Source organism: Ceratina calcarata, unplaced genomic scaffold (assembly GCF_001652005.2).
Source record: "Ceratina calcarata isolate Rehan_Ccalc_2016 unplaced genomic scaffold, ASM165200v1 scaffold78, whole genome shotgun sequence".
NCBI lineage: Eukaryota > Metazoa > Arthropoda > Insecta > Hymenoptera > Apidae > Ceratina > Ceratina calcarata.
Genome location: NW_017179104.1, coordinates 642,988 through 656,112, shown reverse-complemented (window position 1 = coordinate 656,112; position 13,125 = coordinate 642,988). Strand labels below are relative to the sequence as shown.

At 36.9% G+C, this 13,125-nt stretch overlaps 2 protein-coding genes across 7 annotated transcripts in view; both read left to right on the top strand.

The window, feature by feature from the left end:
* LOC108630494 (fatty acyl-CoA reductase wat) lies at nucleotides 1–4,935 on the top strand. Of its 6 annotated transcripts, XM_026818111.1 has the most exons (10): nucleotides 1–550; nucleotides 687–735; nucleotides 1,006–1,173; nucleotides 1,940–2,033; nucleotides 2,124–2,369; nucleotides 2,440–2,588; nucleotides 2,686–2,985; nucleotides 3,070–3,351; nucleotides 3,701–3,958; nucleotides 4,050–4,935. In XM_026818111.1, the coding sequence occupies exons 3-10, from the start codon at nucleotides 1,019–1,021 to the stop codon at nucleotides 4,144–4,146; spliced, it is 1,581 nt and encodes a 526-aa protein (XP_026673912.1). In that variant the 5' UTR covers nucleotides 1–550; nucleotides 687–735; nucleotides 1,006–1,018; the 3' UTR covers nucleotides 4,147–4,935. The 6 variants fall into 6 exon arrangements, with proteins under 6 accessions (XP_026673912.1, XP_026673913.1, XP_026673911.1 ...); XM_026818112.1 differs by lacking the exon at nucleotides 687–735 and having other exon boundaries at nucleotides 1–507; XM_026818110.1 differs by lacking the exon at nucleotides 687–735.
* Nucleotides 4,936–7,624: 2,689 nt separating this feature from the next.
* The window catches only part of LOC108630503 (zinc finger and SCAN domain-containing protein 26), a 334,222-nt gene continuing 328,721 nt past the window's right edge, over nucleotides 7,625–13,125 (top strand). The window contains exon 1 of the mRNA XM_018033841.2: nucleotides 7,625–8,475. The gene's annotated coding sequence lies outside the window, so the exon portion shown is untranslated. The remainder of the gene's footprint in view (nucleotides 8,476–13,125) is intronic.

Genomic DNA, 13,125 nt, shown 5'->3' with positions numbered 1-13,125 from the left:
GTTAACTACGTTTTTCTGTTTAACAGTTCATTATTAATACATACATGCAACTGCAAATACAAATATTCTCAAATACAAGTTGATAAATTTGAATTTCCATCCTCTATGTGTCGTGCACAATTTTGTTCATTGTTTAGTTCGGTCATTCGGAGAGGACACGCGTATTACGTCGAAGTTAGACTTACAATTTAGATATGTCATTACACACGCGTATTCATTCTGTCTTTTTTTTTAAAAGCAACAAGAAGGACGCATATTCTAGAATGCCAAATGACGACAATAAATGAGGAAATTTGCTAATACGTACTTGCGAAAACTGTTCGCCGACATTAATTCTGTACTGCTTAAAATTCAAAGCTATTATGCATGCAGTGTGATCATACTCTAAAAGATCCCCGTCTATTGCGTGAATGTGTGTGTAAGGAAATGTGTACTAGTGGAAAGATTTTGGAACGGAGGTCGGAGTACTTTACAGTTCAAATTGATACGTCGTTGAATTCACATCAGGTACGGTCTGCTATCGAAGTAATAGATAGATAATAAAACAGAGGTAAAAGAGATTATAATATACTTTTTTTATTCTATTTATAATACAAATTATATTTTTAAGATAGAGGGTAGGAACCTTCACGAATTTTTTTACAAAAATTGCAATAACACTTGAACTTATTATTTGATTTCTTCAGATTCCTCTCGTGTAAATACTGCGTAGAAAATCCTTATTGATTTTGTACTGTAAGTAAAAGAGACTTCGAAACTTAATCATCAGATTTTTATATAACGCATAATTTAGATTGCATCGCCAATTTTATGCTAGAAGACCGAGAAACGTGGAATTTATCTATTCTTGTAAACATAATATTTATTAACGAAATATGATCGAATTTATTTGTTTTTGCCGAATATTTATGAATGTATAACTCTTTTATTACATGTATCTTAAAATACCTCATTGCGTAATGATATAATTTATACAAAACTGTGTTCGTTATGCGAATTAAACAGGTCAAGCACGAAAATGTCATCAGATTATGTGAATGATTTATTGGATTTTTCCGAAGCACCGTCCTTAAGTGAAAAGAGTGAAATAATAGCATTTTTTAACAATGCTACAGTTCTGGTAACAGGCGGAACCGGTTTTCTCGGAAAATTACTCATCGAAAAGTTACTGAGGTAATTCATTTGAGTTTTATTAAAACTAAGATAATTCTTTGTATTTTTACACCCTCGCTTGGTGTCTGTTACAAAACACGTATTCAAATGGACAGTAATGAAAGTGATTACTTGAATGATTTAAACTAACGGTTAACATAAATAAGAATAAATTAAGAACTTGTTGATCTGTCTTTTTGATTGTAGAAACTGTTTGATTTTTACAAAACAAGTTATTAGTGTTGCGATTATTGAAGGCCTCTAAATAGACTAATTTTACATCTACGTCATCGCAGAGAATATTGCAATCGAAAAGTTAAATTAATAACGATATGTATTACAAGTTTACTTCGTTTTAACGAATCAAATTGATTCTTTTTCAACGCGTCATACTGTTTCTTAGTTGCGATACATTATTAATTTTACACTCGCAAACGGGTTCAAAGGTACATCCGGTCTTAGAGAACAATGGCCAGGTCTTGAAATATTTGTGTATCGTCATCAACGACTTACTTAAATGTAAGAGTGAACGAATAGAGAATTAATATAGAAAACAAAAAAATAAAAAACTGAATTTAATCAAATGTTCTAAAATCAATTGACATACACGTGTTCCATTACGAGTCAATATTTTATAATCTTTCTAATAATTTTAACGCGATACACATTATTTCATGTACATGTCTACATCTATTTTATCTAAATTAAATATAAACATTTAACACATTAGACGCGTAAGCCCTGCATTTTTTATTTTAAACTTTACTCTGTACGTGGTTGATTGCAGAAGTTGCCCGGGTATTACGAAATTGTACATGATAGTCAGACCGAAAAAGGGCAAAACAGCTGAAGAACGATTTAAAGAAAACTTTTCTGAGATTGTAAGAAAGATAAGAGATACAGCTAAGAGTTATGAAATCTTAAGTTTAATCTAAAGTTATAAATGTAAGACATTAATTATATTTCGGTAGATATACGACCCGTTGAAAAAGGAACAACCGAATTTTCTAAACAAGATAGTAATGTTGGAGGGTGATGCTAGCAAAGAAAATTATGGATTATCAGAAGAAGATAAGAGCCTTGTGATGACTGCAAATGTTATTTTTCATGCAGCTGCGGTAGTACGATTTGACGAGAAAATTCGTACAGTTACAAACACCAATGTTAGAAGTACAAAATTCATATTAAAGTTGGCGAAGGAAATGCCAAATCTTAAGGTACGTAGAATATTCTTCCTTGAACACGCCGATAATTAATGATAATAATTATAAACAATTCTGTTAATAGGCATTTGTCTACGTATCGACCGCATTTTCTCAGTGCACAGAGAAAGTAATTAATGAGATTCATTATAAAAATATCATGGACGCAGATAAGGTCCTGGCATTAGTGGATATTATAGACGATGATAAGAAACTTGAACAAATTACCCCTACGTAAGTACACATATTTTAATGTAATTAATATTTTATATTGTAAATATTCAATTCTTTCTATAAGAATGATTCTAATGAAATGTAAAATGATTAACAGATTGATTGATAAATGGCCCAATACTTACGTGTATACTAAAGCATTAGCAGAAAATATGATTTTAAAACACAGTGAAGATCTTCCCGTATGTATTGTACGACCTAGTATTGTTATATCTACTTATAAAGAACCAATAGCCGCATGGACAAATAACTTGTATGGAGCTACAGGTGTAGTTATAGGAAGTGGTGTTGGTTTATTACGCACGTTACACTGTTACCCAGACAACATATCAGAAATTGTCCCAGCAGATTATGTGATTGCCAACATTATTGCTGCTGCTTGGGACACAGCCAAAAGGTACACATATTTTCATGAATAAAGCTTGCATTGAAATATGAAAACAGGAAACATTGGATGCTAACAAGAATTTTTTGTGTACAGGAAGGCTTCACTGACCCCAGCTGAATTTTCTAATTTAAAAGATGAAGAGAAGATACCAATTTATAATTATGTATCATCTTGTCAAAACCCCATACATTGGGGGCTTTTTATGAAACTAAATTCAACGATTGGAGTCACGGTACCTCCTATAAATGCTATATGGTATTACATGTTGATACTTAATAAATATTTATTTGTGCACAACGTTAGTGCTTTCTTTCTCCATACAATACCAGCAATAATTATGGATGGACTGGCTTACCTTACGGGCAGAAAACCCATGTACGTATTATATAAAAAACGAGCTGCACGCAATTAATCCTCAACTGTGTAAAGGTGGGTCATTCATGTCTGACCAAAACACTACACGTCACAAATATTATATGAAAAATTTGTTTTTTTTCATGAAGCATTTCGAACTTTCTACAAAGTAAAATATTGAATAGTGCAATATACATTTTTTCTATAATTCTAAAATACGAATAAACAACTTTTACGCAATTAAGATGCTCAAAACCGTTTAGACAGTATGGATTAATAATTTATAATATTTATTAGAAAACAAGAGTAACAAATGGTACGTTATTTTTTATAATTTTTTAATAGATTATTATCTTCAATATGTTCACAGGTTACTGGATGCATATAGAAAGATACATAAATTTAGTCATGTGATAAGCTTTTTTTGTACAAATCAATGGAGTTTCCGGGATAATAATGTTGTCAAGCTATGGGAAAGAATGAATCCTGCTGATCAAGAAATATTTCACTTTAATATAAAAGCATTAGATTGGGAGGATTACTTTCTCGTACATATAAAAGGTCTGCGCGTATACATGTTGAAAGATCCCATGGATACTTTAGAGCCTGCACGCGCCAAGTATAAAAAGTATGTTTCTCTTTTCACGCAGTAGTCAAATTTCCAATATTCCATTTTACATCGCCATTAATTACAAAAACGAATTGTTTTTATGTTATAGACTAAAAATCGCCCACTACACGATTCTAATACTAGGTTCCCTATTACTTTTATGGACTGTGGGACAATTTCTATGCTACCTGTGGTCTTTTTTTTAAATTCACTGTTGCTTATACTGCACTGTTTAGGTACTTATTGCCATTTTGTCTATTTTATTCAGTGCCGCATATCTATAATGCAGTATATTTTTATCTTATTTTACCAAACGAGGGTGTTCAGGCATTTACTATTAACCCTTTCACTGCGGCGCGATTTTGGAATAATCCATCAGTATGGACGGCGCGTTATACGCACGTCGGACGCTGCAATGGCGTATAATTTACGTCTCTTGTATATACTGATAGGCTTCTAAGGACGTATATTTACGTCTTTCGTATATATCGATGGACTTTTCAGGACGTATACTTTCGTAGTGAAAGGGTTAATCATTGTTTTTCTTAGTTTCTTTACTACTAATCATTATTTTTCTTAATTCGTTTTCAATTTAAGATAGAGTCCGAACCACCATAATACTGAAATTGCAGTAAGGATATAAAAATTACTTTTTAGAGATATAGACCTCAGAGTCTTATGCAGGAATCGAACCCAGGATCTGTGAAGGATATGAGCCCGACGGATCAGAGCCGTCACGACTCCCAAGTAGTGCCGTATGCCTACTTTCATTCGTATCTTTTCATTCCTGTTTCGTTATAGCGATAGTAGATGCCGCCACAGATCTATATGATCTGCTCTTTTAATACCCGAACACCCTTCGCAATACCCTTCACTTTGTGAGAAATAAAGAATTTTTGGAATTTGGAATTATTTTAATACAAGGACACTCGTAGTGGAGCATTGAATAAACATTGCACCTACTATCTCCTTTAATAGAATATACTTATAAACTTTATGTTAGTTTCATTAAGCATAGATTACAATTGAATAGTTTATTCTGTTTGAAATTGAGTTAAAAAGTTGTTTACCTACCATACGAAGTTTAATTAAGAAATTAAAGAATGAAGAAGTAAAAGAAAACAGGAAAAAGTTAATGTTTCGATCTTAATTCTTCTCAATCATGAATGAAGTTTATGCGTGGGTGTCTCTTCACGATTTACGACAGGTGTGACTATAATAGTGTTTCTTACAATTGAGCAAATTATATACAAATTAATTGATTTATTGCATTGTGAGAAGTTCGACATTCTACTTCATTTATTTCATATTTAATTCTAAGTTCCTTAGAAGACAATTAAAAGAAGTTTATGTCCGAATATATTTTTTATACATTGATTTACTGGTCAATAAACGTTACATTTTTAAAAATAAATAATTAAAGATGACTAATAACATTAGGACGATTAATTCATTGCAAAATAATAGGCAATTATCATTATAATACTCAATATTAGCTATATTAAATTAACAGTGTATAAAACTAATTCTATTAAGATGAGATAGGAATGTATAAAATAACTGCCGAGTCCTTCATCATACGTACACTTTTTTTCTTTTTTATTGCTATCTCTAGACTATTCGAACTACGATTGTAAAGTACATACTAATCATGATTTTAAAATATAAGTACAAGTTATTATTTGTACTGTGTGAGGTGATGTTAATCAAATGATAAATCACTATAATACTAAATCTTTTATAGTTCATAAGAGAATTATGTGTAAATGTAATAAAAAAACTTTGGTGATCAAATTAGATAAGAAGTTTATGTCCGAATATATTTTTTATACATTGATTTACTGGTCAATAAACGTTACATTTTTAAAAATAAATAATTAAAGATGACTAATAACATTAGGACGATTAATTCATTGCAAAATAATAGGCAATTATCATTATAATACTCAATATTAGCTATATTAAATAAACAATGTATAAAACTAATTCTATTAAGATGAGATAGGAATGTATAAAATAACTGCCGAGTCCTTCATCATACGTACACTTTTTTTCTTTTTTATTGCTATCTCTAGACTATTCGAACTACGATTGTAAAGTACATACTAATCATGATTTTAAAATATAAGTACAAGTTATTATTTGTACTGTGTGAGGTGATGTTAATCAAATGATAAATCACTATAATACTAAATCTTTTATAGTTCATAAGAGAATTATGTGTAAATGTAATAAAAAAACTTTGGTGATCAAATTAGAGTTTCTATTTCCTTGTATAACACAAATAGGTGAAGTAACGATAGAGATAGGGCTAAAAGGGGCAAACGGGAAGAAGTAGCGGGTAAAATCGGCCGGTACCGCCGCGCCGTGTACGCTCGAATGTTGGACTGTAGTGCAATACGGGGATGGAGGCCGCGTGAGTGAGTCGAGCGACGAGCGAACAGAGTCGAGGATCGAGAACCAACCGGCGACTCAGGAAGGCAGTGCACGCCCGACTGCCGACACGAGCGGATGGCGTACGTTACCGCTTACGCCACGATTACCTCGTGATTTTCCTTCCTGTCAGACACGGTCACCGTCGTCGATCTTGTGACGAGTCACACATCATTTCCAACTACCTATACCGCGACTTGCAGCACGCGGTCGTCAGGTTCTTTTAGTGACGTCGCGTGTCGCGCTCAGATATCCGCGAGATAAGAGAAACGAAAAGAGGAGCAAGCGAGGCAACGAAAGACAATAAACAAAACGGAGAAGGCGAGAGGTAGTCGGTTTTTCTTTCGGCCTTAGTACATCGGTTTTCGTCGTCGTCCTTCGTGTTTTGTTGTCATCCACAGACAGATATACCGCCGCCGCGCACGTTCAACCTCCGACCACGTGTGTGCGCACGCACGCAGCCAGACGGGCAGACACAAAATCCAGCGACGCACGCACACTCCAAAAGTCGTATGTGCGCGTGCAACCCTATCGGAGCCCGCTGATGTTGGTTACCATAGTAGCGCGCGTGCCGATCAGCTGATCGTTGGGAACGGAGCGTGTTCGACCGTCGGCAGTCGGCCAGCAGCGGCTCCGTCCACTCGTCGTTCCGTGCGTTCTCTCTCCGTATGCGTTCGCGCAGTCTTGCACGCGACGTTTTCGCGACGCGATTTGGTGACAAATACGTAAACGAATTGCTTCGGTAAACCATCCGGGGACGCGGAGTCCGAAGGGCAACACGGAGTTAAAGGAAGCTTAAGTAGATCGTACTCACGGCTTAGATTGTCCCATTCGACGTTGTCGATGTACGAACGATGCGTAGACATCGATGCATCGTCGATGTAATTAATCCATTAGACGTTCAGAATCGGAACGTTCAAGTGAAGCATGATTTTCGCAGGAGATAAGTCGGTGCTGCTTGCGTAATCTCGTGGTATGTTGGTGATGCGGAAAAATCATGTTTTCGTCGACGAAAGTATCGGCCGATCTGGAATAATATCGCTGAACGTACTAATTACCGATTCACGTCATGTATTTTAAGTTCAACCGTCCAGAAATGAAATTCAACGAAGAAGTGGCCGGCGACAATATATTCGAATATTAATTACCATGCGTCCTTCAAAGTATCGAAATTCTTCCGTCGTCGGACGTTCTCAAGCTGCATTCGTGACCGTACACAAGACAAACTGTACCTTGGATACCACGTATTTCTAAATCACTGGGTTAAATTTCTTTGACAAATAGTATAAAATGCGTCGCGACCGTGAAGACGCCGCAGTGAACGCAACCATTATTTTTGTTATTGTCGCCAAGTGACTGCGTGTTCTACGTGAGTGGTTTATAGTACGTGCGACAAAGTGAACAAAACAAATCGACGTAAGGACGGTTATTCATCGGGATACGTACCATCTCGGGTCACCTCATGGACGGCACAAGTCTCATCACTCGATGTCACCGGTTAATTTAGTAACGAAACGAAATTCGACTAGTGTAAACTGGCATTGTGTCGCGGCATACGTTAAAATGAGACGCAACCGTGCGGAATCTACCGACTGATCTGAACGCCGTCAAAAGATATATCGACACGTAATTCGAGTTTCGAGACTTCAGTGGATGATGAGCGGAGAATGTTTACGCGTACGAAACGAAGCAAGGAACAGATCGGAGTCGTTAATAACAGGTGCGGTGAGTGATAGTTCTCGTTCAAACGATATTTTAACCTGTTCGCGAGCAGAAGGAATCGTAGAATGAAAATGATTCTCTGTATGAGAATGTTGTGACAATCGTTGTACCTGTGGCGGACCATTTGATAGCAATAATCGAACTTTGTGAGTACGAAACTCAGTTTCCCGGACTTTCGTAAAAAGTGATCTTTCATATCATTTTATTGTACGGATCTACGCCGCTGCTTCTATGTTCGTGTCGACGACGGGCAGTTGGAGCTGTTTTCTTACTCGCATGAAAACCCTGTGATAGCCGATGCCAGTAACGCCATTACTTTGGAATTAAATCGAGTGCGAGGAGAAGGTGGATCCAAAAATCGTCTTGATCGAGAATGATTGGTGAGTACAAAGCACATCTATTTATATTTATTCCGAAGAGAAAGAAGAAAATTGAATTTCATCATTGGATGTGTCGATTTATTTATGACTGAAATCGTATTGAATGATATTTTTCTCGTCAAGTTTATTACGGTATGAAATTACGCAATCGTTCTAAATATAGAAGAGCACAAAACAAAGATCGTAACAAAAACTAACAATATCAGTCGCGTGAAGTAATAGTAATTTTTAACATTTGGAAGCATTAGTAAGTACGTCGAGCAGAATATAGACTCGAGTCAGTTGTCGAGTCGACGAACCTCTATCGATCTTTACCTCCTGTCTACGTCTGTCCTCCCCCGCTCTGTGTCACAAAGGAATGCAAACCGCGTTGTATTTCTGGCGTGGTTATTTCTTCAGTTTTTCGAATCGTAGTTATAACTCTCGCGTGTCATAAAACAGCGCAAAACTGGTTGATTAACTTTCGATTGAGTGAATTTAATGATCAGTATATGCATGATCACTTGCATGAATATTTACGCTGCACGTGAACTCTTGTTTATTTATAGTAACGTTATATCGTTAACACAATTTTGCATCCATTAATTAATTTTACTGAAATTATTTTATCTTGATTTACAAAAATGAAATTATTATATCATCATGGAAACGTATGAGTAAGCGAATATTTACTATCTGTAGAAAAATATGTAACTGGGCGTAGTAAATGGTAAATAGTACCCGCATAACAGAGGTGCACATTTGATGATAAGCCCTCGATAATAACCGACAATGTTCGCGATACTTACTAAATGTTGTTGGTAGCTTTTACTACCACGTTTTATCGGTTTCGTTTCTACTGTTTCTAAGGAAAGAAAGAAGAACTACTAGTGACATTGTTTGCGTGGTATCACGCGTGTATTTAGTATTTAAATTGTAAAATTAAAAGAAGAACGCAATTAGAGACGAGTGACGTCGGCAATTGTGTGAAATTCCATGTAACTCATTATCAGTTCTTCATTGAACTTGGAATGAAAAACTGGAATCGTCTTGAACGAATGAAAATCTCCTTATACCAACCAGCGTTCATGAATTCGTAATCGTGAATGCCAAGATGCATGGAAAAACAACCGGGAAAAAAATTCAATGTTGCACCTGATCTTACAAAACGTACTTACGCGCTCTTACAAAACCGTATTAGATGCGTGACTTACTGATTAACTAAATTCTTACAAACTAGTTCTGAAATTTATGCGATCCTCGAGAGTGTACAACCTAAAGAGGATTCTCTGTTTTGTCACTCGCCCCTCCTGGGATCTACCGCCTCGAAGTGCAATAAACTGAAACCGTGACTTGGGCTTTTAGCACCCCAGACTGACGACGATAAACGGAATTTTGATTTAATTGTCTAAATGTTCGACCGACTGTTGACTTTTCGCGTGGTTTTCATTGTACGTAGTTATCGATAAACACTTCCTCTATAGATATTTATACTACTGCAACGTGAAGATAAGATTGACAATCGTCTCCGATTTTTATCATTAGCTTCACACACAAGAGAAGCATTAAGATATCTGTTAAGAGGTACAATGAGCTGGGCTAATGATCAATGTTCGTGAAAGTGTACTAGCCAAGCAAGAAAACATTTATAACGTGCAAACTTCCGTGACTGTTCCGTTGCAATTGAAAATAAATGCCGTCGCGACGGTGGTCCAAGAAACGTACAAGTGTATATACGTAGTGGTAGATGGTACAATATACTCGACGTACTTGCAAGGGACGGCTAGGCGCATCTTAATTTGCGGTCACACGTTCCTAATTTCGTTTACTGACGGTTCTGCACCCAACGAATAACGCTCTGTCGCAGCCGTACAAACATTAGAGGGACCATTACAATGGTACGAGGTAAGAGGCAAGGAGGATGGTTATTAGTTGCTCGTGGTTATTTCATTTGCGGCTCATGGACCACGGTACGAGTTTGTGTAATTGTCAGGTTTACGAGCGGGCTCGCCGTTAAGGCTTGCGACAAAGTTTCGTTGAAGCGTATCCAGAAAGTTATAGTCTATGAAAAAGTACTGTTAATCATGCCAGTCTTTAAACGTGAGGCATATTTCTTGAAAAATACATTTACTGTGTATCAACGATTTATTAATGTCCAAGAATTTAAAGCGAACTTGTGAAAATATTATAGCCACGAGTCATCTCCACTAATTTTTGAAAATGTTCACTCCACGCGAGACTCTAGTTTTATCTATATGTATATGTTCTTCTTGTCTCTCTATTGTTGTCCCGCTCGCACAGTTTACCTAGGCTATGCGCTTCTGAGTGATTCTTGGAAATCCACCTCTCGGTTCACCACTGATCAAGACCGAGACCATATGTTTCTGAATATTCTGGAAACAAATCTTATTGTTTCCTTCCTTGTGTACTTGTATATATGTTAAGAGAAGCATAAAATATAGTTTCTGAAATCTAAAAAAACAAATGTAGCATGAGTCTAGTAAACGCGAATGTATATTTCTTTTTTTTCATATTTGTTAGATCTAGTAAATATACTTTCAGCGTGTCGATTCGAATTTTAATGTAATTATTTTTTTTATTTGTTAAAAAATCGAAGGATGAGTGGCAGAAGTCCGAAATGAAAGATCTGACTGACGTCAAATCCATGTTGAACAAACTGTGAATTAGGTAAATATATGCTCGAGACTTTCCAACATTGATTTCCATTTCAGAATCATCGCGTATACCAGAACACGATTAACTGTTCTTTCGACTAGCCTCCTATCTTGTCGGTTGTCAGATTGTTGACACAGCTAGTGACACGTTTAATAGGATTATTTATGCTCCTAAAGGCGCTTAAATGGTCCCATGTCCGTATCGGCTTCATCTACCTGACGGCGCGTAGCATAATTATGTCGACACGGTTTGTATATCGGCGCTCGGCGAGCTAAGTGACAACGCCTAGTCGTCCCTGATTTTGTCTTCGCTCGACTTCCGACGTACAGCGAGACGTTTTAATCGCCTACGAACGCGCGGTCACGGTAACACGTGCTGCATAACTCGTTCCGATGATTATTGACATGTTTATCTCGCGCCACTGAGCATGGGCGAACGCGCGGTAATTAAATGAAAGAAACGTACACTGTTTTTCGTCGTCGAACGTCAAATCAATTTTCTACTTTCATACTTGTTTCACATTATTCTATAAGTACATGTTATCACTGTTTACTCAGATCAATCGTGCGTCTTACTGAGCAGATCTCGTTCTGTGAAATACGTAGATCACTCTGTTGCTCGTCTGCTGGCCAAGCGATGATTTTTAACGAGTCTGTTATTTACACGCGTCCTTCGTTAATTTTTAACGCTGTTATATACAACATTTATGTCTTAATATGTTGCGTGAACCAGTTGAGCATAGAGTTGAGAAAGCCACCCGCTCTTGGCTAATAATTAATTTGTACGCGTATGAATATTCCTTCGCTTATGCGTGCCTAAACAATATTCGCCTGTACATTTCGTGTGGCTAATTGTTGAAATCTAATTTATCTTGTACGATGATGGTCGATTTATACGCGATCCGTTAATGCCTGTGTGTACGTGTGTGGCGCAGGAAATTTGCGGTTTTGAGACGGGGCTGGATTCAGTCGGATAATGACCTGCTAGCACTCGTAACGTTAATTACACTCGTTTCAGCCTTTTGCACAGAACATCAGTGTGCTCTGGGCCCCGGCTTGAATGCCTTTAAACGCCAACGCAAGGCGCGAAACAACCGTGTACGTACGATCCTTTTCACGATCACTTTAATGGCACATAAAAAATTTATGCACCCATTAATCCCTGGTTACCTTGACAATAAGCAGTTGCAATTTTACTTAGCCGTTCGCCCAAGTATTATTTCAAATAGTCGAAATAACAGTAAATAGTGATGAGGTCGTTCGGTTCGTATCTATGAATGACTGGATCATAGATTCTCTAAAAAATTGTTCAAAATGCTTCATTTCCGTAAATCGTTAATTGCAAGGTTTATACCGCGTTCCCTTCGCCCGTAATTGTACCGAGCTGCATCAGGGTGTTAAATCGTGCATAACTTAACGGCGCATTTAATAACACGTTCCCACTCGTTTCCTAACTGTATTAAAAAAAGAGTCGGTTTCCCTCGTGTACAAGAAGCGCAGCAGCGCGCGTCAGTTAATTGGCTTTGACACTTTATCGTCGTAAAACGTGATAAAATCTCGCGCGGGCCGTGAGGAAAAAAAAAAATTCGAAAATTTTGTCGGAGCTTCGATACGACCGACGAGCTTATAAATACTTTTTTTCGACTCGTCGATCGGTGAAATGCACCGGCGAGTCTTTTCACGGGATGACGAGCATGCCGGAGATTGAAAAACCGAGAACCGGTGCTAGCGATGTAACGCGAATATAAGCATGGATCACAGGCGACAACCGCTCATTAGCATACAATGCGGGCTAATGGGATCGCACGCTGATGGCTACCGTTCAATACCGCGTCCTCACGTACCTTCGGTTACCTTTTCCAAAAGTGAGAGCTGCACACGGTGTCAAAATTGTTATACAAATTCAATATAATTTTCTTTTTAGTTACCAATTGTAAAATCAATTCTTTTATTGCAACGTTCATTTAATTTGTTTCATCGTCAGATGCTAGTGAAT

Excerpts from the sequence above, each read along its gene's own strand:
- LOC108630494 (XM_026818112.1), top strand. The coding sequence starts at position 1,019 with ATGTCATCAGATTATGTGAATGATTTATTGGATTTTTCCGAAGCACCG. Across the intron at positions 1,174-1,939 it reads CTCATCGAAAAGTTACTGAG|AAGTTGCCCGGGTATTACGA; the intron begins GTAATTCATTTG and ends GGTTGATTGCAG. Across the intron at positions 2,589-2,685 it reads CTTGAACAAATTACCCCTAC|ATTGATTGATAAATGGCCCA; the intron begins GTAAGTACACAT and ends AATGATTAACAG.